Below are 27,861 nucleotides of genomic sequence, written 5' to 3' on the forward strand. Positions count from 1 at the left end.
AGATATGGCTAGAAGGTCATGCTGCTACAAAGGACAGGGCATTTTTTCCTATGAGGAGGAATACTGCCTACCTGAAGAAATAAGGTATAATGACAAACCAAAACATAACCTGGCCAGGTGTTATGGCTCATGCCTGTAATCCCAGCACTTTGGGAGGTCCAGGTAGGTGGATTGCCTGAGGTCAGGAGTTTAGGACCAGCCTGGTCAACATGGTGAAACCCCATCTCTACTAAAAATAAAAAATTAGCTGGGCATGGTGGTGGGCGCCTGTAATTCCAGCTCCTCAGAAGGCAGAGGCAGGAGAATCACTTGAACCTAGCAGGTGGAGGTTGCAGTGACCGAGATCGTGCCACTTCACTCCAACCTGGGTGACAAGAGCGAAACTGTCTCAAAAAAACAAAAAACAAAACAAAACAAAACACCACCACCACAACAACAAAAACATAACCCAAATACCAGCCCCTTTCGACTGGCTTCTGGGAAAGCATTAAGTGCCACACAAAACGCTGTTGAATGAGTCTTCTCAATTCTGCAAAGGATGGTATGCAGTTGGTACCATTCTAAGTGCATAGGAGAGAAGTCAATTAATTATATACGATGGATGTCTGACGGTGCCAGGGCTTAATTAGGAATCCCGGTTGAGATGGGCTGCCCAAATCCAGAAACAAAATACTTTGGTGGCAGTAGAAACTTGGAAGGGGGAAAGAAAAATCAAAATCTTATATATGGTAGAGGTTTCCCATGGTCATGCTTCTAATTGTTATTTTGAGGACTTGGGCAATAGGTTCACTAGAAGCACAAACCTCACCATTATGCAATATTTACATATAACAAACCTGCATATGTATCTAAAATACACCCTGAATCTAATAAAATAACAAAAAAAAGTGAAAAAAGAAGAAAAGCTGCCAGACGTGGTGGCTCACGCCTGTAATCCCAGCACTTTGGGAGGCTGAGATGGGTGGATCACTTGAGCCCAGGAGTTTAAGACCAGCCTGGGCAACATGACAAAACCCTGTTTCTATTAAAAATACAAAAAAATTAGTCGTGTGGTGGCATGTGCCTATAGTCCCAGCAACTTGGGAGGCTGATGTGGGACAATCACCTGAGCCCAGGAAGTTGAAGCCGCAGTGAGCCATAATCATAACCTACTGTACTCCAGTCTGGGCAATGGGGGTAAGACTCTGTCATAAAAAAACAAACAAACAAACAAAACTATACAATTATTAACCCAGGAAGATAAAAACAGCAGCGATTAACTGGAAAGCTTGGGAGATAGTGTTGGCTGCTCCTCCACCATGAACTAGCTGTGAGATCTTAGGCAAGTCACCCATCTGACTCTGAGCTGCTTCTGCAACTGTGTCTGTAAAATGAGGCAAATCCTACTTCAGTGCTAGAAAGAAGGCTGGAGCAGATGAATTCACAATCCTTTCCAATTCCAAGATCTGTAACTCTAAGCACTTGGTACATCTACTGCTACCCTTGCCTCCCAACAAGCCAAACACTTCCAGCTAACTCTCGTCACTTACCCTACTTCTAATATGCCATTATTTACCAGGTAGATGTCCTATTTCCTAACATGAGGCTGAGAAAACAGTGGCGGCCACTCCCAGGAGCGCCCAGGGCCACAGACCACCATCTCTGCTGAGTCCCTCGAATCTATCTAAACCCTCAGATGGCGGAAATCAGGATGGCTGGAACTCAGGTGTCTCTCCTCACTCCTCCCTTGGCAACCCTTCCACGAAAACCCCCTCTCATTCTTCCTTTCTTTTTAAAAAATCAAAGCAGTGCATATATGTTATTTAATGAATCAAACAGTAGCCCCTTGTTTCAGCCCTCCCCATCTCAGCTTCTCACTCCCCAGAGAAACTCATTTTCAATTCTTGTGGGGCTCTTTCTTCTGGTATTTCTCTCTGTTTTCAAAATGTCATGATTTTGCTTCCTGATTTTCAGATGTAGATGCTATTTGAGGGCTTTTTATTATGGAAGATGAATACTTGGCTAATTTATACACCCACAAGTATCTTCCTATAAAGCAACTATTTCCCTAATCCCCCAGATTCAGGGCCATTGTCCGGCCACTCAGCACAACGGCAGCTGAAGCAACAACGCTTGACACAGACTCCAGATGAGCCTGCTCTCCGAGTACGAATATACTGCAGCCGCATTCTCCCAAGATCACTTAGAAATTATCCTTGTCCATCTGAAGATGCTAATAAAATTTAGAAACAATTTTAGAATTCTGCAGCAGTAAATAAACCACCAGGTTTTAATGGACTAAATCCTACCCACAGGAATTTAGAAATTTGTTCATTAAAGGACCAGAAAGCCTAAAACCTCTCCAGTTCTCCATAATCAGCCAGTTTTTCTCTACTCCCATGCTCCATCCCCAATTACCTCCTTGCCCAGCTCCAAACCCTCACCCAGTCCCCAGTTGCAGGGCCCTGGGAGGAAGCTGGTCCTAAGCTGGAGAGCAAACCAGCTCAGCATATCCACAGAGCTAAACTTTTCATAGCTCAAGTTTACCTGGGCCTCCTCAAGACGTGTCAGTTATAGACACCCAACAGGGGAAACAGACTTCAGGGTCTTTCAACGCCATGCCTCTCAAGTCTCTCCAGCTCTGGAGTAAAAGAAAAGCTGTCTGGAAGAGGCACCAACAACAGTATGCTAACTCTTGGCAACGCCAAAAAACTCCCCAACACGGAATACTGAAATTTTTTGTTCTTGTTGTTTTACATTCTTTGCATTATTCAACTTGTAAGTTTGTACCAAATGGTTCAGATGCGGGAAAGCCGTGATGCACCCATATTTAATGCCGGGGTACACCCTTGCCTCTTAGGTGTTTGTGCTCAATTGGATTCACCTCTATAATTGAGGTTCCCCACAGAGCAGAGGGGCCGAGAAGGGACCCTGCTGTAAGGGAGAGGTTGATGGGAGGGCAAGAAGATGCCTTAGCAGGCTTATCATGAGTGATGGCACTGTGGGCTGAGATCCTAACTGTGGACTGAGCAGAGACACAGCTAAAAGAAACAACACAAACCTAAGAATCTCTCAAAATCACCTAGCTTTAAATAGTCCGAGGATAACAATAAAGCAAATGAATAAAATATGAAAACCTATGATTATTATATACAAATGAATAAAATATGAAAACCTATGATTATTATATATACTATATCCATTCATCCAACCCATTTCATTTTACCTATTTATTGAGCATCTACAGAGCAAAGCTTTGCTGGAGTGTAGAGACTACCATGATGAATTACTTGCCTATAATCTAATCAGGTGAAGATTCATTTGTCCAGCAAATAAATTATGAAAAGAAAACAGAAAGGGCAGGCTTTCAACTGGCAGGAGAGGAATACAATACCAAGTGCTATGGGATTTTAAAGAAGAAAGAACAATCATAATTGGTTAAGGACAAATATAAGGAAACATGAAGGAATAAAGAGCCCAAAACTCAGAAGGAAATTCGAGCAGGAAAGATGTGATCACACAGCAAGCTGGGGTCAGTGAGATGGAAAGGTGCGGCACGGGAAGACTGCAGAGGCAATAGTGCAGGCAATGGGCAGCAGAGCATTTGCTTCTGAGGAGTGCAACACAGTTTTAGCATCCTGAGAGGTCAGGACAAGCTGGTCTGAGGGATGACCATGAGAGCTGGGAAAGTGTGAGCAGAGACAGCCATACTTTGTGAGCATCCAAGTCCAAACAGCCACTCCACAGGGCGGCTGGGGATGCCTCTTCCTGCAGGCTTTGTTAATGTAGAATATTAAGGAGTGCTTTGCTCTTGTGTATCAATATCCTGTTTTCCTCCTCAGCCACAGGAATCTCCTGAAACAGAGGGAAACCTCTGGCTCCAGCAGCAGAAACAGAAAAGCTACACACCTGGTTCCTCATGTTCCAACACTAAAGGTTTTCCCACACACATGCTGTCCCCTCAGAAAATTGTTATCATTCTGATCCATCATACGTTGTAGGAGAGTCTTATCTTCATTTATACCCTATGATAAATGAGTTCCAAGTTCTAAATATCTGTCTTACCAGTTAAGTTTTAGAACACAACCACACTTTGGGAAGCTGTAGACTACACCTGAGCTAAAGCAGTGCTCATGTCCCTGGCTTTTAGGTTCCAGACATTTTATTACCTCAGGACAGAAAATCTAAGGACAGGGAGCTCATAAAGGAAGGGGTACCTGGTTTGTAGGTCCCAATGACCCATTTTCCCATGGAATGTGTTCCTAAGAGTCAATGGCCTAATGACTGGGCTTTTCTAGGGAAAGGAGCTACTATTGTTAATAGGTCCTTGTTTGTAAACAAATGGAATGAAGGCAATTGATCACAGACACCATAGTCTATACAGAATACAAGAAATTAAGTGGTGCTCTTTCTCCAGTGAGTATGCAAGTGCCTGGAAGCAGCAGGGCTGCTTCCAAACTTTCTTCCAGGCATTTGGTGTTAGCCTAGAGTAGCACATGGATCCCCTGTGGATTAAAGGACAAAACCAGGAGGGATTCTGGCTTCCATCATCCCTTTCCCTCTCACCCTCTTCGGATTCTATAAATCACTTCTGGCAGGTAGCTGGGAAGCAGCTGCGAATGACAGGCTTGCTCTGGAGCACAGGAAGCCACCTTTAACCCACCTGCTGTTGTTTGTCTCTCAAAATGCGACAAAGGAACAGATGTAAGCAACATGCCAACTGTTGAGAGGATCTGCTTGGAGCACTATAGGAAGCCTGTTTGGAGCCACAACACACCAGCCAATCCAAGGAAGGACAACTGAGTTCATTTCCTGAAACCCCCTCGGCACACTCAGTTCAAGTCAGATTGGGTCGTCAATGCTCAGGCTACACACCATGCACACCCCTTCCACCTTTGCCCATATGGCTCCCAGGTCCTGAAGCCCCTTCTTGAACCCCATTCAAATGCAACTGAGAGGTTCAGTCCAGCCTCACCCCCAGCAAGGACTTTTTTGATCCCATGCCCCTCCTTCATCTCTCAACCAGACTACTTTTCACAGTCTGTAAGCCTCTCATGGGTCAGTCTCATTTCTGCAAAACATCTTGTGATCTCTTTGAGGGTTGGAGCCATGGCTTACATACCTTTGTATTCCCAAAGCAATGGTTTTTCAAATCACCAGTTGCAAACCATGAGTACAATGGAAGAAAGTTTAATGGGTTGCACCCAATATATTAAAATATAAAATAAAAACCAGCTTACAAAAGACACTCCTGGGACAACTGGGGAACTATGAAGTGGATATTAGATGACACTACGAAATTCTTATTAATTTTCTAAGGGATAGTAATGGTGGTATGTTTATGCAGGAAAATGCCTTATTTCTTTTATAAATTATTTTATTAGACTTTTTTTTTGGGAGCAGTTTTAGTTTCACAGCAAAACTGAGTGGAAAGTAGAGATTTCCCCTGTCCCCACACATGCAAAGTCCCCCATTATCAACACCACCACCACAGTGGTACCTTTGTGACAATCGATGAAGTACACTGACACATCACTATCACCCAAAGGCTACGGTTTACATTAGGATTCAGGTGTTATACATGCTACAGGTTTGGACAAATGTATAATGACATGCATCTGCCATTACAGTGACATACAGAGTAGTTTCACTGCCCTGAAATTCCTTTGTGAACTTCAGGGAATACATGCTAAAGTGTGAGAGGTGACTTACTTTCAAACGGATCAACAACAAAAATATTTGTGTGTGTTTAAGCACACTCTTGCACAGATCAAGCAAATGTGCCCAAATGTTACAGCTGCTCAATGTTAGGTGTAGGGTATGCAGGCATTCACTGCACTTTACATTTTTCTGTGTGCTTGAAAAGTTTTATAATAAAAAATGGAAGAAAATGAAACAGAAAAAAATCAGAATGCAGAGGATGAAATATGATTTGGTTTAGATATCTATTGACATATGTGTCCTGGGTCACAACATACATGTATTTCTTATTGTGGGTGAAGGCCCAGAATTTGAAAATGCTGTCCAGGCTGGGTGTGGTGGCTCAAGCCTATAAACCTGTAATCCCAGCACTTTGGGAGGCTGAAGTTGGAGGATGGCTTGAGCCCAGGAGTTCAAGATCGGTCTAGGTAGCACAGCGAAATCCCATTTTTGAAAATAAATAAATAAATAGGAAAGAAAGAAAATGCTGTCCAGCGTAACTTGCTGCTCTAAGCACACAGCAGGTAGGCAATGAACTATTTGTTAATTAACTTCTAGAAGCACAGGATTCAATTGAAGCAGCAAGCTGAGAAATCATTCTGCTTCCAGTTACATCCCATTAACTCAAGCTGTGTCAAAACAGCTAAGCCCTTTCCTGCGTTAGCACATTTGGGCCTAACCTTAAGTCAGCCTTCAGGCCTTTCTTATCAGATGTTTAATTACTCATCAGGAAAGAGTGCTGGCTTTCCCCCTTGATGCCAGGGAGGGAAGCGTGTTCTGGGATTGAGGTGTTCCCCAGGACTAGGGACATTCTGTGCTGAAACCAGGACAGACTTGGGCAAACCAGGGCAGCTAGTCATCCTAAATCTGAGCAAAGACTTTAAGAACCTTGGACAGACCTGAGAGAGCTGACACTGCTGTGCTGTGTGGCAGATGACACTGCAGCGTGAGCAACAGGGACAGACCCAGCTCAAGAAAAATTGTAGTAAGACAGAGATCACTCTGAGCCGTCCAAACAGCAACACCAAGTGCCACATTGCAAAGTGTGCCTCATGCCCTTAAACAAAACCTTTCTGATTATTCAACAACTAATCTGGAAAGCAAAGGACAAAGGAAACTTACTGTAAAAACGTCATCATCTCCAAGCTCAGCTTCATTATGGATGGTGGAAGATGATGTTGTTGAACCTAAAAAGACAAAAATGTCATAAAAAGTGTTTCCCAAGAGGATACATCAAATCCAACCCTTTAAAAAAGGATATTTTAATAAAACCACATTCCATTCTTTTTGCATGTGAATTACCAGTAGAAATAAGTTACCTGGGAATTGAGTGCTTTTAATTTACTTTTCTTTAATTGATTTTTACCAGGATGCTCCCTAAATTAACTTTGCCTGCTGTTGTTCCCAATTAATCTCTCAAACTTCTGCACTGGCTGCTACAGAATAAGCACACAGAGAGGCACCGTGGAGGAGGGGAGAGGCTGCCCACTCCTCTGAGGGACATGCATCGAGCCCAGCCTCTGTAGTGACCCTGAGGTCCCAGCTGTGTAGTGCGAAAAGCACAGGACGGGGAACCTCTAAGTGAGACCTGCCACAATCTCACTGTGTAAACTGTACTTAGCGTCTCTGGTCTTTTCATCTACCAATGAAGGCACTTTAGCTCAATTGCTTGTATGGTTGTGTCCAGTTCTGAATTGAGATATTCTATTTCTAAATCCCAAACTGTGGGCTCCCTTCTAAGGGGACACCTGTGCAAGGGAGTCTTCTCTTGCAACACCAAGGCATCAGTGAGTTTGCTTTGTTTTTCCAAGTCAAAATTACAGCTCTTGCTAGAAAACCCTCCTTATTCCAACATGGAACCAACTGGACTTTAAAGTTCAATGTATTTACTTGTTCACCTTTTTCTTCATTCTGGTATGCGAATCAGGTACAACTGCCCTACTTCCCCCCACCACCCTGAATAGCAGATAATAATGCATGGATCAACTTAATTGTCCAAAAGAAGAACGTATTTAAAATTGCATCAGTGACAGATATACCAAAAGGGAAATTTATTCTCTCTTTTCCTTTTCTTGGTTAGATCTTTTAAAATATGCATTTAGGCCGGGCGTGGTGGCTCAAGCCTGTAATCCCAGCACTTTGGGAGGCCAAGATGGGCGGATCACGAGGTCAGGAGATCGAGACTCATCCTGGCTAACACAGTGAAACCCCGTCTCTACTAAAAATACAAAAAAAAAAAAAGCTAGCTGGGCGAGGTGGCGGGCGCCTGTAGTCCCAGCTACTTGGGAGCCTCAGGCAGGAGAATGGCATAAACCCGGGAGGCGGAGCTTGCAGTGAACTGAGATCCGGCCACTGCACTCCAGCCTGGGCGACAGAGCGAGACTCCGTCTCAAAAAAAAGAAGAAAAAAAGAAAGAAAGAAAATACTTTGTTGGCTGGGCACGGTGGCTCATGCCTGTAATCCCAGCACTTTGGGAGGCTGAGGTGGGCAGATCACGAGGTCAGGAGTTCGAGACCAGCCTGGCCAACATAGTGAAACCCCGTCTCTACTAAAAATACAAAAATTAGCTGGGTGTGGTGGTGGACGCCTGTAATCTTAGCTACTGGGGAGGCTGAAGCATGAGGATCACTTGAACCTGGGAGATGGAGGTTGCAATGAGCCGAGATCACACCACTGCACTCTAGTCTGGGCAACAGAGTGAGACTCTGTCTCAAAAAAAAAAAAAAAAAAAAAGAAAAAAGAAAAAAGAAAAAGAAAACATTTTGCTATTACATGAAATTGAAATTAACAGAACTGCTCAGAAATGATGAGAAATACTTAAATTTCCAATAAGAGACTGCAGGAGAAAAAAAAACCAGTTCCATAATATGTTCTGTGCAACTCCTACTGGTCTTTCAAGAGTTCTCTCTACTCTGAATTACTCCATTAAACCAATGTTCAAGGAAAACTGGTGGAAAAAAAGCTAGATAGAATGTATATAGAGAAAAAAATTACAAGTAGGAGAATGAATTGTGGTGCAATTAAGTACATGGACACAATGCGAACGTCTATCAATAATATAGGAGCTGTTTTTTCTCTAAACATGAAAAAGCTATGTTTAATAACATTTTAAATATTTGCTACTTATGTCAGACCTATAATTTGAACACTGGTTTTTATCATCTCTTTTTGGCTATCTCATAGTTGTTTATGGGTTCATGTTCTAGCTAGACTTGTCTTACTACTGATTATAATGTTAGGTAATTTGTCTTTTAAGACTGGCTTTTTTTTTTCTTCCCCCAAATCCACAATGAAGAAAATGACTTCAGAACACTTTTATTTCTTAAGCAAATGAAACACATATTCTTTGGTGATTAATTTCCCCAAGATCTGAATTTGGCATTAATATGCCTTGCTTGGTATTTCTTTCTTCACAGTGCCCTGTCTATGGCTTCTTTAATGCTCTGATTTGATATCTGGATGTGCTGCAGTGGAGAATTTTTGTGTTTGCATCTGTGGACTCTAGCCAAGTCCACTATGAGAACTGACTGCCCAAGGGCCCTCCAGGCCATGATCAGATGTAACACAATGCCTACTACTCACTTACCCAGAGACCAAGGCCTAAACCGAACCAGGGCTCCAGAGGTCACAGATCCCTTTCCTTTTCAGTGGCAGCCGTACACCCTGGGCCTCTGATTACAGGAGGACAGTGCGTAGGCCAGGAGCCGTCTGGGCCTGCCAGAATCCATACTCTACTTCTGAGCCAAGACAGACCAGACCAAAGCCGTTTCAATAGTCAGGACAAGGTGAAAGCAGTCAAAAATATATGCACATGGAAATCCAGAACCTGCCTGTTTTTTCACAGCAGAGTCCAAAAATCAATTGGGATTACTCCTTACTCTGAAACCCATCTCCTTTTGCCTGCATTATCACTTTAATTACTCTCCTTGGATATTCCAAAAGTTTTGGCATCTACTGACCTGGCCCCAAACCCTCCCACTAATAAACCACAAATATATGATGGCAGACTATTGGAATTAAAAAGAATTTGGAACATTTCCATAGTCCCACTAAGAATGCAGTGACAAGTTCAATACCTTCTATAAGGTCTTCGATTGCTTTCCTTACTCCCCTGTCAAAGGCTCGGGCATCAGCAGGGCTTTGGAAAGTAAGTCCAAACTTCCTATTATCGACCTTCCAATGATGAAACGTTGGATTGGCTTTGGTGTAGACCAAGTCCTTTCTTACATAGCATTCCAATACCACCTGAAGGATGGAAACACACAGGCTGGTTACTAGTGGAACAGCCATGATGATGTCTGGTTACAGAAGTCTAATTAGGAACCATCACTGGTGGCAACTACCAAAATCCCTCCAAACCCTGCCTTCACATATCTGTGAGTCTCTCCAATTGGAAAGAAGGCTTTGCTTGGCTGCTGTCCATCCGATCTTCGCTGCTCCCCACTGTCCTGGCTTTACCCCTTCACCACACTGTCTTCATCACAGTCATTCCTCTTCCTCCTGGCCCCTGGCTACAGGGCACTAAGCTGATGCCCAGGTCTTGGGTCTTTGCTGTATTTCAGATTACTGCTTTCATGTTGGGGTCTTTGTATTGATGGCCATCTAGCTTCCCTCCCCTAAGGCTCCAAATTCCAAAAGTTGAAAAATCAACTTTACTCTAAAATTTCTCCTCTCCCAACTTCTGGCAATGCCAATCCCTCTCCACTCTTTCTCTGGCTCAACATCTCTGTGGTCATCTTTGCCTCCTCTGCCTAATCACCAGGTCCATTGCATTTTTCCTTCAACAGCTTTTGTATCAACCCCATTTCAGTTGCTGCCACCCTGATCTGAGTCTCTATTAACCTTATGTTTGGATTAATAGAACAATCTTCAAGTTTCTAGCAATTTAGTCTCAGAACTGGCTTTTATTGAGTTATAATGGGTAGGCTGATCTTTTTATCTCTAAGATGGAAAGGACACCCATGTTATCAATGAGAACAGGAGCATGCTCTGAAAACACTGAATAAATGAGAACCCTAATTCACACTCATTGTCCAGTATATCTTCCCTGCCAAGTTTTACTCTTACACGTACTCTAGTTCTCCTTGTCATCTTCACAATTTAGTACCTGATTTCAAACTATTCTCTAACAGTTTCATGTATATTAGTCTTGTTCCCCTAACTAGCCTACAAAAAGTCAAGATTATAAAATAACTCCCTGTGTGTAACACAGTTGATAGAGATACTAGAGTTTATTTAATATTATAGGTAATATTGCAATAATTTGAATGTAAACTTCTTTCTTTATTCATTAAAAAACTCAAACTCCTTAAAATATTTATTCCTATGGCTTCATTACAAACACCATAACGATTTTGCTGAGTTTTAATAGCCCAATCTTGTTCTGGCAAAGATCTGCGTTTACCACAATGTGATCTTATTAATTTAGACTAAATGAAGGACAAGAGTAAAGACCTGCCTAAATTAGTATACATGTAAATTAGAGAATACCTTTAAATAAGTATAAATTCTAAGAATAGATCAAAGGAAAAAGAAGGAGGCCAGTAGAGTGGCTCATGCCTGTAATCCCAGCACTTTTGGGGGCTGAGGCAAGAGGATCACTTGGGCCCAGGAGTTTGAGACCAGTCTGGGCAAAATGGCAGGACCCTGTCTCTACCTAAAATACAAAAATTAGCTGGGTGTGGCGGTGCACGTCTGTAGTTCTAGCTACTCAGGAGACTGAGGTGGGAGGATCGCTTGAGTCCGGGAGGTTGAGGCTGCAGTGAGCTGAGAAAGTGCTGTGCCACTGCACTCCAGCCCAAGTGACAGAGTGAGACTCTGTCTCAACAAAAGGAAAGAACAAATGAAAAATAAATTAAGGGTTGTCTAATGAATGTTCCCTAACTTAATAAAAAAATGAGAATAATATCCAAATTGGTATATCAAATAGTAGTCCCAAGCAGTTAACTTTATACATTGTATTGAGATCGGACAACAGTCCCCTCCCATAATTCTATTTATGATTAAATTGCTTATTATAGCCATTTCCCCCTAAGAATAGCACAATGATTAAATGTCAGCCCAGCCCCATTCCACATTGGGGAAATCCAGATAATCAAGAATTTAACTAACAAATGTTATCCATGTTAGAATTTAATAGTCTCAATTCAAAGTCTCAAAATAAACTTTTTGTATTATAGAAACAAAGACTCTTAGTTTCTCCATATTTTCGGGGTGAAAAAAATTAGTCTTTGGTTGACATTTTCCAACTCTGAAATTATTCCAAAGGTACATTTTCTTAGAAAAGTTTAGGTAAAATGACCGGGCGCAGTGGCTCACACCTGTAATACCAGCACTTTGGGAGGCCGAGGCAGGCAGATCATGAGGTCAGGAGATCGAGACCATCCTGGCTAACATGGTGAAACTCCATCACTACTAAAAATACAAAAAATGAGCCGGGCCTGGTGGCGGGCGCCTGTAGTCCCAGCTACTCGGGAGGCTGAGGCAGGAGAATGGTGTGAACCCTGGAGGCAGAGCTTGCAGTGAGCCGAGACTGCACCACTGCACTCTAGCCTGGGTGACAAAGCGAGACTCTGTCTCAAAAAAAAAAAAAAAAAAAGTTAAGTAAAAGAGTTCAGCCACTTAATTAAGTGAAGGGGGAAATCAGATACCACCTCTTTATGTCCTCTAAAGCAAAATAGTATCATATGTATCTAAGTTTAAAGACAAAAATGAAAAGGTTTAGATGCTTTAATCTTCCCAACAGATATAAACTGGTGAAGTTTTGGCACACACACAATTAGACGCTAACTTAAAACTTGAGAAAGGCTTTAAAAAATACCCGTTTAAATAAGATGCATAAGGAGAAAAAAGTGATTATGTTCTTGTTGGAGACTTAAAAACTACACAAGAAATACATGTTGTGAGAGATTTAAGTATTAGCTGAAGCCATGAGGACTCCATTCCTACTCATCTCTCCCCTCCCTGTCAACATCTCTCTCTGTCGAGTTCCCCACTGTCAGTAGAGCGGGCACAATCCCAGTTTCCGTTTTGTGGCTTTTTACATATACACAGGTAAGTTTCTGCGTAAGGGTAACTGTGTTTAAATGTAGCCACACCTATAAGTTGTTTTTAACTTGCTTTTTATTTTCCTTAAAAATATGTCACAGAGATACAGGAAGGTAAAAATAATTGTTTAATTAGTCTGTATGGGTGTATTAGACTTATTCAACCATTCTCCATACTCACGGGCATTTATGTCAACGAGAATTGGTCACCTTGAAGACAATGCTGCAATTTACATCCTGATCTATATTTCAAGTATAAATTAGAATTCTAGACAGCTTCCTGGTACTTAAAGCCTTTTCTAATGAGTCAGTGGCAATATTAAGAAATGTAGTTTGTTTTTTTTTTTAATGAGTCAGTGGCGATATTAAGAAATGTAGTTTTTTTATATTATTGAATAAAATGTATCAACATTTGGAAGATCTGCTTTACTCAGTGGAGCATTATTTTTCAGGTGACCAGTGCATGATGTTATAAAATCAGGGATGAGGAAAAGATCTATTGAAAGTGAAAGATAAACCAGTGGGTTGTAATGTAACAGAGTATGAAAGGTTCATTGATAGGTTTCAGATTCCACATGGTTGAGTTTTAGTGTAGTATCAAAGAAGAATATCTACAATTGTCTGAAAAGGCTATTAAAATATTTCTCCCCTTACCAACTCCCCTTCTCTGTGAGTAGCTGAATTTTCTTTATATACTTCAACCAAAATAATACATTACAGATTAAAAGCAGGAGCAGATACCAGAATCCAGCTATTTTCTGGTAAGCCAGATATTAATGAGATCTTCAAAAAATAAAGCAATGCCACTTTTCTCATAATTACTTTTGTTCTGGAAAAGTTATACAGTTATTTGCCATAAAAATGTCATTTATAGTAACAATACTGTTTAATTAAAAGTTTTAAATTTTTTTTCGTTTTAATTTCTAATATGGTAAGTTATAAATAGCTGTAACTCACCAAACCAAAAGCTCTTTGAGGTCCTGAATAAAATTTTGGAGTGTAAAGGGATCCTGAGACCAAAAAAGTTTAAGAACTGTTGCTGTCCATAAATCTCTGTGTGTTTAATTCTTTTTCTAAAGGATAGTGTTCTAGATGTGAACTGCTAAGTAAAAAGATATGCACATTTAAAATAAAAATCCTGCCAAATTGCTTTTCAAAGAGCTTTGCCAGCTCAAATTCCCACTAAATGTTATGTGAGAATGCTCACTGACCTATACATGGGCAACGCCTGGAATGATCGATCTCTTAGATTTTGGGATTAGTCTCCATAAAGAGGTTTCTCACAAGATTTGTTTAAGGAGTAAACTTCTTTAATCCATCTAAAATGAGATTCAACTTAGAAAATTTTAATTTACATATAATTTCTCAGGCTTGACTGTCCCCAGCTTACTAAAAAATGATCTGAATAACTACTTGTGAATGGGTGTCTGGAACAAAGACTTTTCCCATAGAAACAATGGTAGTTAAGTTCACAGCCCTCAATATGTAACGAAACAAACTCCCACGATGTGCTGAATTCTACACCTGCACTGTATTGTAAAAACTGACAACACTGTTTCTACCAGAAAGAGCACTTCATGCCCTAGTTGGAATACTGGGAACCATCCATCCAATATATCCTAAAAATAATCTTCATCTTTTCTTTGCCATTCCACCTTTTAGAGGGGGGTTCCTCAATAACTCATCACATTTGCAGAGCTCCCATGTGGGTGCATAGTCTCCAGTGGGCACTAGCGTTGCATTAGAGAAGCTTGAGAGGCCAAAGGAAGAGTTATCATATCTCTAAGGAGAGAAGGAGAGGGAGAGAGGGAGGGTGGAGGATGGCGGGGGGAGAGAGGGAGGGTGGAGGAGGGGGGAGAGAGGGAGGGTGGAGGAGGGGGGAGAGAGGGAGGGTGGAGGGTAGTGGGGGAGAGAGGGAGGGAGACTGCGTGCATGTGCTTGTGTGTGTGTGTGTATGTGCGCGCGCGCGCGTGCGCACAGGCATGGATATGCTGGGTATGGGTGAGGGGAGGGTTAAGTACTACTCAGTACAGGAATCCAGAATTTCTCAGAGTGTGAAACAGGCAAGGTAAGGGATGCAGAGATAGAGAAGTACAACAGGACATATGGGTGTGTGATTTAGGTACCAGTGAATATACACAAGTGTGGAGTCAAGGAATGTAAAGTGGACAGGAAAAGGGGGTGGGGAGATGGAGAAACATGATGGGGGAGGGGATAAGGCACACTTTTAGAATAGCACAATCTATGTGTACACAAGCAACAAACAACGTAAGTTGGTCCACAGCGGGGGTGGACAGAGGACTGGACTGCCCTAATAGTATGCCGAGTTAGTGTGAAGGGACAGGCTTGATTTTGCAAAGAAATGAGCTCAAACGCTGGCTCTGCTGGTGACACTGCCCGTCCCATGCCGTCACTTCTTAGAGCATTGAGTTTCCCCACTACAATGTGGAAATAGTAATATCTTCCTCCTTCAAAATGTTGTAGGAATTTAACTGAGGTTATTTACTTAAAGGACCTGGAACAAATGGTGAAAGTTTACTATGCACTAGTAATGTCTTAAAAGTGACTAGATTAGACAAGCTAAAGGGCCACTTTAGGTTGAAGTATTCTACGACAAACCATAGAAATACCAGGAAAAAGTAGCTCTAAAAACATAACCCTTCAGACAAGATAATCTGGTAAAACACAGAATAACCCTAAAAACAAAAAGACCAAAGACATGGAAAAAATTTCTATATATATAAAAATAAGAACTAAAGGGCAAGCAACAGATTATAAAAATATACTTGCAGCAAATATGACAGATGGAGATTCATATCTTTATTATGCAAGAGGGCATATACATCAAGGAGAAAAATAAGGCCCCGATAAGTAAATATACAAAGGACATCAACAGATAATTAATTCACAGTTACAACTGTTTAACAAACAGAAAAACATTTTATCTCATTAGTAAGCAATAAGTATTATACATATATTATATATATGGATATTTTATATCCCTCAATGTGTTAAAGGAAATTCTAATACTGGTGGCAGCTCCTTGCACGTGTATCAAAAGTCATACAAACATGACCTCCTAAATTATTCCAAAAATATAATAAACGTGGAAAATTCACATAGGTGTATTCCTAACACTGAGGTGAGGGGAAGAACCTTAATATTTGACACTAAGGAGGTGGTCAAATAATGAAACATCGAACTGATATCAGCAACATGGAAAATTTCATATGAGAACGTTAGGGCAATGCTGTTTCATGACAGTCTTGAAAGAGAATGTTTAAGGCAAAATAAATGAGATACACGACTATTTAAAAATATGGCCGGGCATAGTGGCATGTGTCTGTAGCCCCAGCTACTCCAGAGGGTGAGGTGGGAGGACCATTTGAAGCTCAGGAGTTGGAGGTCAGCCTGGGCAACAAAGTGAGATCCTGTCTTTTTTTAAAAAAAGTACAAAATGGGAAAATTACATCAAAGGGCTAAGGGTGGTTGTTCGGTTTTGGGGTCAGAGTGACAAGAGAATCAAATACTGGTTCCAGGCCCCCAAAACAGGCCACTAAGAACAAGGAACCTTTCTGAATCATAATTTCTTCAATTACAATTATACAGGCTGCTGTAGGGATACAACGACAGATCTAACCGAAGGGCTGGATTGTACTTAGTACATGGTAAATGCTAGATAAATGGTAGTCATTTTACTTTTTATTGGTAATGTAGTTACATTGTTTTTTATTGCAAAAATGTTATAAACAAGAATGTTTTCATTATTCGACTATTATATACGGTATTTCCTGAACAAACACTTTTTAAAATTAGCTGTCTTCTCTCTTCAAATTTTCAGAAATGAAATCAAATGTGAAAATAATATTTCTGTTAACCCATATGTAACATTTACAAATTGTTCTCTCTTATCTATTTTGTAAATTTTTTAAACTATAAGAAGTGCTTGCAAAAGAAGATTAAATTTGTACACTTAACACATAAAACCCAACAGATGCTGCTGTAAAGGGTCTCAAATGCAACACTGACATATTCTTGTGGTGTCTTTGCATTTTCTCTGTGGAATCCTGCACAATCCTGCACATTCTGAATCATCTGTTGGCTTCTGAGTATACACTCCATGATCAAATACAGATAGAAGTAGTATTCCTCCATGTTTAGGGCCATGAATTTAAAACAGATTTTGGACATTCAATTTTCCTTCCTATCATAGATTCCCTCATAACATAGAACTGAACATTTGAGTTCCTCCCTAAGACTGTATATTATGAAGTATCAATTCCCCACCCTTGGGAGATGATGATTACTCTCCAAAGTATTTATCTATAAGCATGGATAATAATTTATAGACGTATGGGCTGGGCGCGGTGGCTCATGCCTGTAATCCCAGCACTTTGGGAGGCCGAGGTGGGTGGATCACCTCAGGTCAGGAGTTCGAGACCAACCTGGTCAATATGGTGAAACCCTGTCTCTACTAAAGATACAAAAACTAGCTGGGTGTGGTGGCGCACACCTGTAGTCCCAGTTACTCAGCAGCAGAACTGCTTGAACCTGGGAGGCAGAGGTTGCAGTGAGCCGACATTGTGCCACTGCACTCCAGCCTGGGCGACAGAGCGAGACTCCGTCTCAAAACAAAAAACAAAACCAAAAACAAACCAAAGTATGATACCACTACTTTTTGTTACGTTCTTTTTCCATGCATGTTTTATTCATTAGGGCATGAAATAAAAGCTAGATAAACATTTATTTATAAATAGTCTAATGTCAGATGATATCTTGCCTTTGTATTTTACCTGCCACCATCCAAACCTCAATGGCATGCTCCATGAATAAATTCTACATTTTTAAAACACTGACTTCACAGCTCAGTACAATGTGATTCATAATAATAAAAGAGTACACTTTTGTTTTGAATACCTTTTTACAATGTTAGACATCTTAATCAAAGATGCAAATAAAACAGCCAAATATACTTCTAAGCATCTCAGATAAAGCGTGTGGTCAAAAGAGACTTTGCTGGAAAGGACAATCACATTTTGCAATTTGGCACCAGCTCCGGGGTTCTAACTTTTGAAGCTTTTGCAAGAGTTTGAAGTCAGAGAAAGAAAGAAAAAAATACGTTAAGGAAAGAGTACTATAGTACTATGATTTAATGTAAATAAAGCAGTCGTCACTAATTTAACCCACGTGATGTATGTCTGCCATTACCAGTTTGTCTTTCTGTCGTTCACCATGGATGAGAAAGCCGCTTCGTCCATTGCCTTCAGGGTGCATGACCTTACAGACCCCGACACGACTGATCCCGCCTCCTTCCTGTGGGAACCATCCCCCGCTGGAGTCATCTCTGGTCATAACCACAGCCTTGACACGCACAATATAGCTGTCACTAAAACGACAACAAGAAGAACGGGGCATGACAATGGTCTAGTAGTTGCAGAACACGTTTCACAATGCAAGGTGACCACCAGCCAGCACTTTTTTGGACTTATCAAAAGAAATCTATGCCTGCAGGCAACCTTAAAAAGTGATCCATCTCAACTTTTAGGGAAAAAACAAAACACTTAAACTCAATATAAAAGTACATTTTTAAAAAGACACCTAGTAATTAAAAATTACTTGTGATCAAAAGATTATACAGGCACAATATTCTCCAGTTTCTAGGTGTCAGTACTGATAAATGAGTTGATTTCTATAATAAATGAGTTGATTTCTATAAATTTCTATAATATATAACTATATAATTTCTAGGTGTCAGTACTGATAAATGAGTTGATTTCTATAATTTAGGTTGGAAAGACACATGCCTATTTTGGTTTTCCTTTTTTTTTTTTTTTGAGACGGAGTTTCGCTCTGGTTGCCCAGGCTGGAGTGCAATGGCATGACCTCGGCTCACTGCAACCTGCGCCTCCTGGATTTGAGCAATTCTCCTGACTCAGCCTCCCAAGTAGCTGGGATTACAGGCACCTGCCACCATGCCTGGTTAGTTTTTGGTATTTTTAGTAGAGATGGAGTTTCACCACGTTGGCAGGCTGGTCTGGAACTCCTGACCTCAGGTGATTCACCCACCTTGGCCTCCCAAAGTGCTGGGATTACAGGCGTGAGCCACCGTGCCTAGACTACAAACCTATTAAAAGGGTATTATGGTTTCAACCCTTTAAAATTAGTTGAAAATGAATGACCAAGTTTTAACATTTTATAAAGCCAAGAATCTTATTTAGCATAAAATAGGATAATCTACTTGCAAATCATAAATTCACCATGAAATCACATATCTAGGTAGGAAAATATTTCAATTCCAATAACCCTTCACACATTTGTAGGCTTCTGTTTATGATTTTATTTCTTCCAGTCTAAAACCTCAATTTCACAATAAGTTCTTCTGTACATTTGCCAAAAATCCTTTTTCTCCCCCAGAGACCAACTCTAGCTTCTTTTCATTCTTCATCACTTTTGGGGGAAATTTATTTGGATTTTTGGCAAGGCCATTACATTCTCACTTGCTGTTTTCTTTCTTTGGATAGAATTCATTTTTACTCATTCAAACATATATTTGCATCTTGCATATGCCAGGCGTTATAACAGATTCTCGGGAAGCAAAGCTGCAGAGTAACAAAGAACTCCCCTCGTTCCCTGGGCCTCAGGGAAGACGCCCTCAGCCTGGGCACTCAGAACTTGGCCCCCGCAATTGGCCAGAGACGTGGAGGCAGTGCCCCATAGCCCTGCTCACCTCACTCACCGCTAAAGGCAAAGCCACCAGATTTTCCACGACCCCCTATGGCTAACCCTCCACCGTCACCAAGCTGACCTCCCTTGGCACCCCAAATCCAAGGTCTACCATTCCCTTTACTTCCTCATCCCCTCCTCTGATCATTCCTTTCATTTTTTTTTCACTGTGGTAAAATATGAATGGTATAAAATTTCCCATTTTAACCATACAAGTTCAGTGGCATTAATTACACCCACACTGTTGGTCAACCATCACCCCCATCTACCTCTAGAACTTTTCATCATCCCAAACTGAAACTCTGTACCCATGAAAAATACTAACTCCCCCTTCCCCACTTCCTCTACCCCTTAGCCCCTGGCACCCACCATTCTACTGTCTTGTCTCTATGAATCTGATACTCTAGGTACCTCATATAAGTTCCTTTCCCTTTCCTAACCTAAATTAAAATGCACTCTCGGCTGGGCCTCTGTGGCCCATTCTCCCAGGGCTGATTTCTGTCTCCCCACTGCACCCTGCTGGGCCTAGTTGTGGGTATGGTGCTTGCCACTGCTGCAGACTGTTCAGCCTCCCTCCAGTGTGAAGCTCACACCCTGACCATGCCCCCCTCACAACCCTTCTTCAGTCTTCCACAGACCTCACTTTCCTTCATTCCTTGAAGACTTCAGCAACCAGGCTCACTGACTCTCCATATCTCCACCATGATCCCTGGCCCGATTCTTGATAATTTCATTATTGACTCGGAGGATCCCTCTAATTCCATGGCCTCTCAATTTCTGGCCCTCTTTCCTTCCAATGCCCTTGTCTTACAACCAACTTTAGCTGTTCATGCCCAGGTCAACCGTGAATCTTGTCATTACCAACATCTTCACCACCTCCATAACTCAATTGTAAGCATCCTGCTCTGTGACAACCTCGTAACTTTGCAGCTCTTTCCCTCCAGACTCTAATAATTCTTTACCCTGTTGGGGCCAACAATCTATTGTTCTGACCACTTTTGTCCTCCCTCAAACGCCACATTCTCAACTGATTCTCTACCCCTCCCCTTGCTTATTGCCATTGCCTGGCATGACCCCAGTGGAGTTAAATCCTATCATTTACCTGCTCCGTAACCCCACCCAGGCTGCTGGACATAGTGCAAGGGAAAAACCCCACTCTAGTATGCTCATAGGACTAGTTTGAAAGCCACAAACACTACTCTCGAGTGAGTCCTTAAGTGCCACCTGGCATCCTGCTACATTTCCCTCATCTGTCCCCCAAAGACAACTTTACACAGCCTCCTACCCCCTCACTCTCCGATGATGGATGAAGTTGCTTTAGCTTCACTGAGAAAATAGACAAAATCACAGGAGACCTTTTGCCTGTGCCCACCACCGTGCCTACGCTTTGTACCAGCACTCTCTCTGCCCTTCCTCCTGTAACTGTGGTTAAGTCATCCATGATCCAAGTTAGGGCCAACTTCCTCCACTTAAACACCTTCTACATACCAACAGTTCCCAAATTCACATTTCCATCCAGGTCTCTTCTGTGAGATTCAGTCCAGTAGAACCAAGGACCTATGTGAAGTCTCTACATAGGTGTCTAATACGTACCACAATCAACACGTTTCAGGTTGAGCTCTTGGTTCCTGACACCAACTCATCCTTCTAGTTCTCTCTTCAAAATATATCCAGGATCCACTTTTTACCACTTCTACTGACACTGACCTGATCCAACTGCCATCACCTTCCATTGAGATTACTGCAATAGCCTTCTAACTGGCATCCTTGTTTCCATGTTTGCCCAACTTAACCCAGAAAATAGAAAGGTAAGTCAGATCACTCTACTCAAACAAACCCTCCAGTGGTATCACCAAGCAGAACTCAAAATCTGGACCTTTTATCCTACTACTCTTCTTGTTCATTCCACTTTGGTCCCACTGGCCTCCATATTAAGCATCCTTCTACCTCAGGGCCTTTGCACTTGCTATTTCTTCTGTTCAAACTCTACTCCTCACATACCAACTGGGTTCATTCTCTTATTTCACTTAAGTCTCTGTCCAAGGTTATTTCAGAGAGGACTTCCCTGCCCACTCTATATAAAGCAGCATAGCACCCTCCACCCCTCTTAAATCTTCTCCCCCTGCTTTGGCTTTCTATATGCTACTAAATCAATGCTTGCTCAATAAAATATCTGCTTGCCTACCAGAATATAAATTCCACAGGAGCAGAAACTTTGCCTTTTTTGTTCAATTCTATATCCCTAGGGCCTAGAATGGTGTCTTATATCTAATATGTTATGGAATGAATAGGGCTAAATTCACAATATAAACAGGTTTTTAAAAAAATTATCTATAGCAGGCTGGATGCAGTGGCTCATGCCTGTAATCCCAGCACTTTGGGAGGCTGAGGTGGGCAGATAACCTGAGGTCAGGAGTTCGAGACCAGCCTGGCCAACATGGTGAAATCCCGTCTCTACTAAAAATACAAAAAATTAGCTGGGCTTGATGGTGGGCACCTGTAGTCCCAGTTACTCGGGTGGCTGAGGCAGGAGAATAGCTTGAATCCCAGAGGCAGAGCTGAGATCGCGCCACTGCACTCTACCTTGGGCAACAAGAGCAAAACTCCATCTAAAAAAAAAAAAAAACTATAGCTAACAGATTTCCTATAAAAACATACAGTGTTCAATACTTATTTACTTATGAACCACAATTACTAAATTGGGATCATGGTATTTTTCTATTCATAAAAATGGAAACATCATGTAGAAGTACATATAAAAATCATAGGACATACATGTACATATAGGACTAATCCAACTATTTCAGGATTCAACATGCATATTCCCTTAGATTAAGAACCTTCTGTAACATTTATTTAGATTAACTGCATACAATTTGAGAATATCCTTTCCCCCCAATCCCATTTATATAAAAAGAAAAATTAAGGGTCTTATGACTTTTAATTCTCGAGTGTGCAACACAGCTTTCTCAAATCTTCTATGAGTGTACTATGGGTTCATCTCAACAGGAGATGGCCAAAGTGAAGAATTGAAACTCTGTGCACCTCTTGTTAAAACATGCTTTTACTTTTTTTGTTTTGCAGCTGTGTGCTGTTCTCTGTTTCTTTGAGGGGATTAAGTAAACATGAAAAAGAGAAGTTTGCATTGCTTATGTTAGTGCCATAAACTTATTTCCAAAAAGTACCCATTTATTACAGAATTTAAAAATACTGTACCCTTCTGTGTCCAGACTACAAGGCTGTTAACTCTGGCCTTTGCTTGCACTCTGAGGCCTCCTCTTTCCTGCCTCAATGCCTCCTATCAAGTGCCTTCTCCAGGGCATAGACTTCTCTGTGATGGGATTTGGGGAAAGGGAGGCCCAGGGCAGAAGCCCCCTTTGTCTCCTCCGGCAAGAGCCCCGACAGCCAGCATTAACTGAGGCATCTGGCTATTTAAAACAAGGCGGGGGATAAAGTGCTGCACTAAAAGCTGCGAAGGATGTCTGGATAATCCAGCTGCATGGCTGCATGCCAACTGCTTCCTATCCATGGTGTATTTACATTACTCAGGCACTTCACCCCACCCAGCACAGAAATGACAATGAACTTCACTACGAAAAAGGTATAAAGGAGGAAACTCTGTTCCCACCTTCCCTCCCGCTCTTTCTGGAAAGAATTAAACAACATCTGTTTAAAACAGATGCAGGGTTTGTTAGTGGGGGGGATGGGACAGGAAGGGCAAGGGCAGATTAGTTTTAAAAATTTGCACAAGGAAACTGCTGCTGGTATGCCTTAGAAAAAAAAATCTCAAAACATGCTATCATTGTCAAAAATAACATTTTAAAAGAATCCTTCTGAAATTAACAACTGCTATAATGGTGTGGATCTAGTGAAGCTCCAGGCAAGGGTCCAAACCCCAAATGAATGGAGCCCGAGTGTCTGAACTTGAGCTGAACAGCCCCATCAATGTTATTACAAATGGTGTTGGACGGCCAGCGCTCAATACCATATTCTTTAGGTGTGTTATGAGCAAAAGTGGCTGGACTGAGGATCTTCCATTGAAATGTGGTTTCTTTATGGAAAAAGCTTTGTGTTCCCAACACATGGACTTTTTGTAAAAACAGGACTTCCTGTCCCGGGATCACGCAATATGCAAAAGAGGCAGCTAACATCGTAAGGCAGGATAGGAAGGCAGAGAAAAAAACGCTTTCAAAACTGGATTAACATCTCCACAGACAAGTTTTAGACCTCAGTCTTTATGTTCTAAGTGTTCTCCAGTTTCAAAGCAGGCCCTGTCTGGGCCACGTTAACAGACGTAAACCAAGGAACTGTAGGAGATGACGGCAAGGCAGCACTGGGTCTCGCAAAGAATGTGTGCTCTAGGGCCAGGCGGCCCCAAAGTCCCCCAGCCCTCTCAGGAGCTGAAGAAACCTCTTTTTGAGCTTCAGTTTCCTCCTTTGCAAAATGAATAGGGGATCTACCCTGCTGGCTGAAAGCTGGCTGAAAGTAGTGTTACAGATCCAGACGTTTGGTAAGTTGTAATCATCATCATTTTTGCTGAAAGCCTACCTCGGTGACAGAAACAGGTCCTTGAAACACCAGCTTCCCTGGCCACTGAGGAGTGGGTTTTGATTGTCTGCCCTTTCTAGCTATCAGAGAGTGGAGGGGCAGGGAAGCTGCCAGGCTCTTGACAGTAGGAGGAAATTTGACATGGACCTCCAGCAACTGTCATGGGAGGTTAGGTTTATAAAGACCAGGTTTAGTCGTCCACTGTAGGCATACCTGTAGAGGAAAATAATGCCATCCACCGTCTGTGAGCTGGCCCTCTGCTCCTGCCCTTCCCCATCGGTTTCTTTCAGGGATGGAGACTGGGACTTTTACCTCCCCCATAAATACTTCCCACAGCCAGCCCTTATCTGATTACACGGCTCCTTTATCTCTCCATTATGCTTAACATTAGATTCACTTCCTCTCAGCCTCTTCTCCACTTCACCAGACCTTGAGAGGGATTAGCCAAGATCCCAGCCTCTTCAGCCCAACTCCCAGACGCCAACTGAGCCAAATATAACACCAACTTCTTGCAGGAGCCAGGCACACTCACTTTATTTTAATCACATCCCCCGCCCCCGGTCTTCCTCGTGCTTATAGATTTATACAGGCTCTTTGATTTCATCGAATTATATGTTTAAAATATTACATATGTGTGTATGAAGTATATGTGAATATAAAATATATATGACTAGTTATTTTTTTTTTTTTTTTTTTTTTAGACGGAGTCTCGCTCTGCCGCCCAGGCTGGAGTACTGTGGCCAGATCTCAGCTCACTGCAAGCTCCGCCTCCCGGGTTCACGCCATTCTCCTGCCTCAGCCTCCCGAGTAGCTGGGACTACAGGCGCTCGCCACCTCGCCCGGCTAATTTTTTTGTATTTTTTAGTAGAGACGGGGTTTCACCGTGTTAGCCAGGATGGTCTCGATCTCCTGACCTCGTGATCCGCCCGTCTCGGCCTCCCAAAGTGCTGGGATTACAGGCTTGAGCCACCGCGCCCGGCCGACTAGTTATCTTTTTAAAAAATCAACAAAATACTTCAGTAGAATCAAATGTGTTGAGAAACTGAGGGTACTGGTCATACTTTCTATTTGTTAAGTCAGGTGGTGGTTTTGTTTTGCGGGTGTTGTCTTAAGTATCAGCTACTCAATAATTTTTTGAAAGCGGACTGCCCTGGTTTTGGAAGTTTATATATTCTGAACTTTATGGGCAAGGAAAGTTAACATAACGTAATTTTATGCATGGTGGTAACATGATTTTCTGCTCTGTACAAGCCCCTGAAGGTAGAACACTTGCTCTACATGCTATAATGGCCCAGAAAATAAAGCCTTTGTGTTAACTACCAAAATATGTACTGTTTGTGTGGTTAGGTTAGGCCATTACAGAAAACAGTGTTAACGAAAGCTCATTAATGCCCACAGTAGAAAGACTCGATCCAAAGATGCCAGATCTCGCAGTAGCTAATTTTGGCAAAGGCCATCAGCTCTTCTCTCAAACACGGATGAGCAGGCACTGTGAGGCAGAGAAGAGATTTTCTGAGCATTAAGTGTTTGTTTCATAAAGGGAACCAGTTTGCATGATATAAGAATTAGGGAAGGTGAAAAGTGGGCTAAGATCACTTAACAAGAGGCTTCTCCACAGTTATTTAACAGCAGTGAAATCAGCCAATGAATACACTCAATGGAGAGTACCTTTGAAACTGCCCTACTCCAGCTTCAAAGTATCTGCTAGTAAAAGAACCCATGTACTTAAACAGGGACTAACACTTTCATGTGAGCTCACAGTGCCAGGGCACACTATGCTCTGACCACGTTTACCAAGAGGACAACACAGGCTCTTCTGTCCAGTCTTCACTGTGTCCCTGCTTTTCTGAGGTCCTGTAGCTAATCTTGCTCACGCAGAGTAATCCCTACCCTTAGAGGACTACAACATAGCAGCCGGGCATGGTGGCTCATGCCTGTAATCTCAGCACTTTGGGAGGTTGAGTCGGGTGGATCACGAGGTCAGAAGTTTGAGACCATCCTGGCTAACATGGTGAAACCCCGTCTCTATTAAAAATACAAAAAATTAGCCAGGCGTGGTGGCAGGCGACTGTAGTCCCAGCTACTCAGGAGGCTGAGGCAGAAGAATGGCTTGAATCCGGGAGGCGGAGCCTCCAGTGGGCCGAGATCGCACCACTGTACTCCAGCCTGGGTGACAGAGCGAGACTCTGTCTCAAAAAAAAAAAAAAAAAAAAAAAAAGAGGACTACAACATAGCTTTGGTTTTTTGTTGTTTTGTTTTGTTTTTGAGACAGAGGTTTGCTCTTGTCGTCCAGGCTGGAGTGCAGTGGCGCGATCTCAGCTCACTGCAACCTCTGCCTCCCAGGTCTGAGCAATTCTCCTGCCTCAGCCTCCTGAGTAGCTGGGATTACAGGTGTGCTCCACCATGCCCGGCTAATTTTTTTATTTTTAGTTGAGATGGGGTTTCGGTATATTGACCAGGCTGGTCTCAAACTCTTGGCCTCAAATGATCCACCTGCCTCAGCATCCACTGGGATTACAGGCATGAGCCACCAGGCCCAGCCAGCTTTGATTTTTAAAAATATGTTATCTTCATTATCAACTTATATATTTTTTAAATGGCATGCAAATGACTTTTAGGACTAGAACACTTATACAAAACATGGTACCTAAAAGCTGTGTATAAGGAGGTGGCGGTGGTGGTCTTTGCTTTACAATGACTGGGGATATAACCTTCATACAGAAACCAATTAGGCTAAAAGCCAGGGGTCCTGCTTATGCGCAGGAGCCTCAGAAGGGGGATAAATAGGTTTTCCTTCTCCACTCTGTTGGGCTCAGAATCTGTGAGTAAAGCCAGTAAGTTCTGCTGTCCTGCAAGGTCACTAGCGCCCTCTGTGTCCAAGTTCTACCCTCTTCCGAAGAGGGAGTAAGGGGCATGTCCCTCCTCATGCCTTGGATAAGCTGAGCATCTTTGTTGTTGTTCATGCTACCTAGCTACACTGAAGCATATAAATAAACCTCTCACCCACACGCTCTTGTCCAGTGCACATATTAAAAGAGGCCGTTTCCTCCATTATCACGGAAGATACTGGTCAGCATACAAATGATTATTAAACTTAATAATTTATCAATCATTCTTCAGAACCAGTACTAACAAGTCAAAGTTTGCTAGACTTGGACCTCTAGTATTTTAGTTTTCCTATTGAAATTTTAATACAGAAATACTTCTTTAAAAATAAGCTGTGAATTCCTATTTTTATAAGTGAGCAATTCTGATTCAAAATATATGCCCATACCTTGTTTAACATACGGTGCTGATTTAGCATGCTATGTGCCTCTATACTTTCCTTTAAACCTCAGTTTAAAGGAAAATATTATAGATTTAATATTTAGATAATATAGATTTAACTTATCACTGATGTTAAATCCTAATTTAAATATAAATATTTCCCCATCTCTGAGTGCTACCTTACACTTTCAGGTCACCAGAGCCAGAGCAGCATGTATACTGCACATTCTGGCACATTATCTTGCACCTGCCTTGCAGACATCCTTGTGAGTGGAATGGATGCTCTGCCCAGCTGTCCCTAGTCAAGGGTACAAGGCAGTGTGCCATGCACCAGCCTGGCCTCCTTCTTTCTTTCCTGCTGTGTCCTGTGACCCACAAGGGCCACACACAAAAAAGGAAATGAAGCAAAGACACAAAAGAACAAAGATCAGGGCTGGAAGTTAAACACGTAAGCTTTACAGAGGCTTAGGAGCCTTTGAGGAAGTAGTTGGGAAAATACCGGCAGGCAATTAGGGATCCTCTGACATCCCCCGCGTCTGGGAGCCCTGAATGACAGTTCTGGTGAGCTTGAAAAACCTACTGTGGCAGATGGAAGTTG

General features: G+C 42.1%; 1 protein-coding gene across 3 annotated transcripts in view; it reads right to left on the minus strand.

Annotated features, from left to right (window-relative positions):
* Positions 1-27,861, minus strand: part of SPRED2 (sprouty related EVH1 domain containing 2) — a 128,809-nt gene that overhangs the window by 18,286 nt on the left and 82,662 nt on the right. For all 3 annotated transcript variants that reach the window (XM_033239249.1, XM_033239250.1, XM_033239251.1), the window contains exons 2-4: positions 17,934-18,111; positions 9,756-9,924; positions 6,802-6,866 (exon numbers count right to left, since the gene is read on the minus strand). In XM_033239249.1, the coding sequence (XP_033095140.1) occupies positions 6,802-6,866; positions 9,756-9,924; positions 17,934-18,111 (412 nt within the window). The remainder of the gene's footprint in view (positions 1-6,801; positions 6,867-9,755; positions 9,925-17,933; positions 18,112-27,861) is intronic.

This window comes from Trachypithecus francoisi, unplaced genomic scaffold, assembly GCF_009764315.1.
Source record: "Trachypithecus francoisi isolate TF-2019V2 unplaced genomic scaffold, Tfra_2.0 Lachesis_group17, whole genome shotgun sequence".
Taxonomy (NCBI): Eukaryota; Metazoa; Chordata; class Mammalia; order Primates; family Cercopithecidae; genus Trachypithecus; species Trachypithecus francoisi.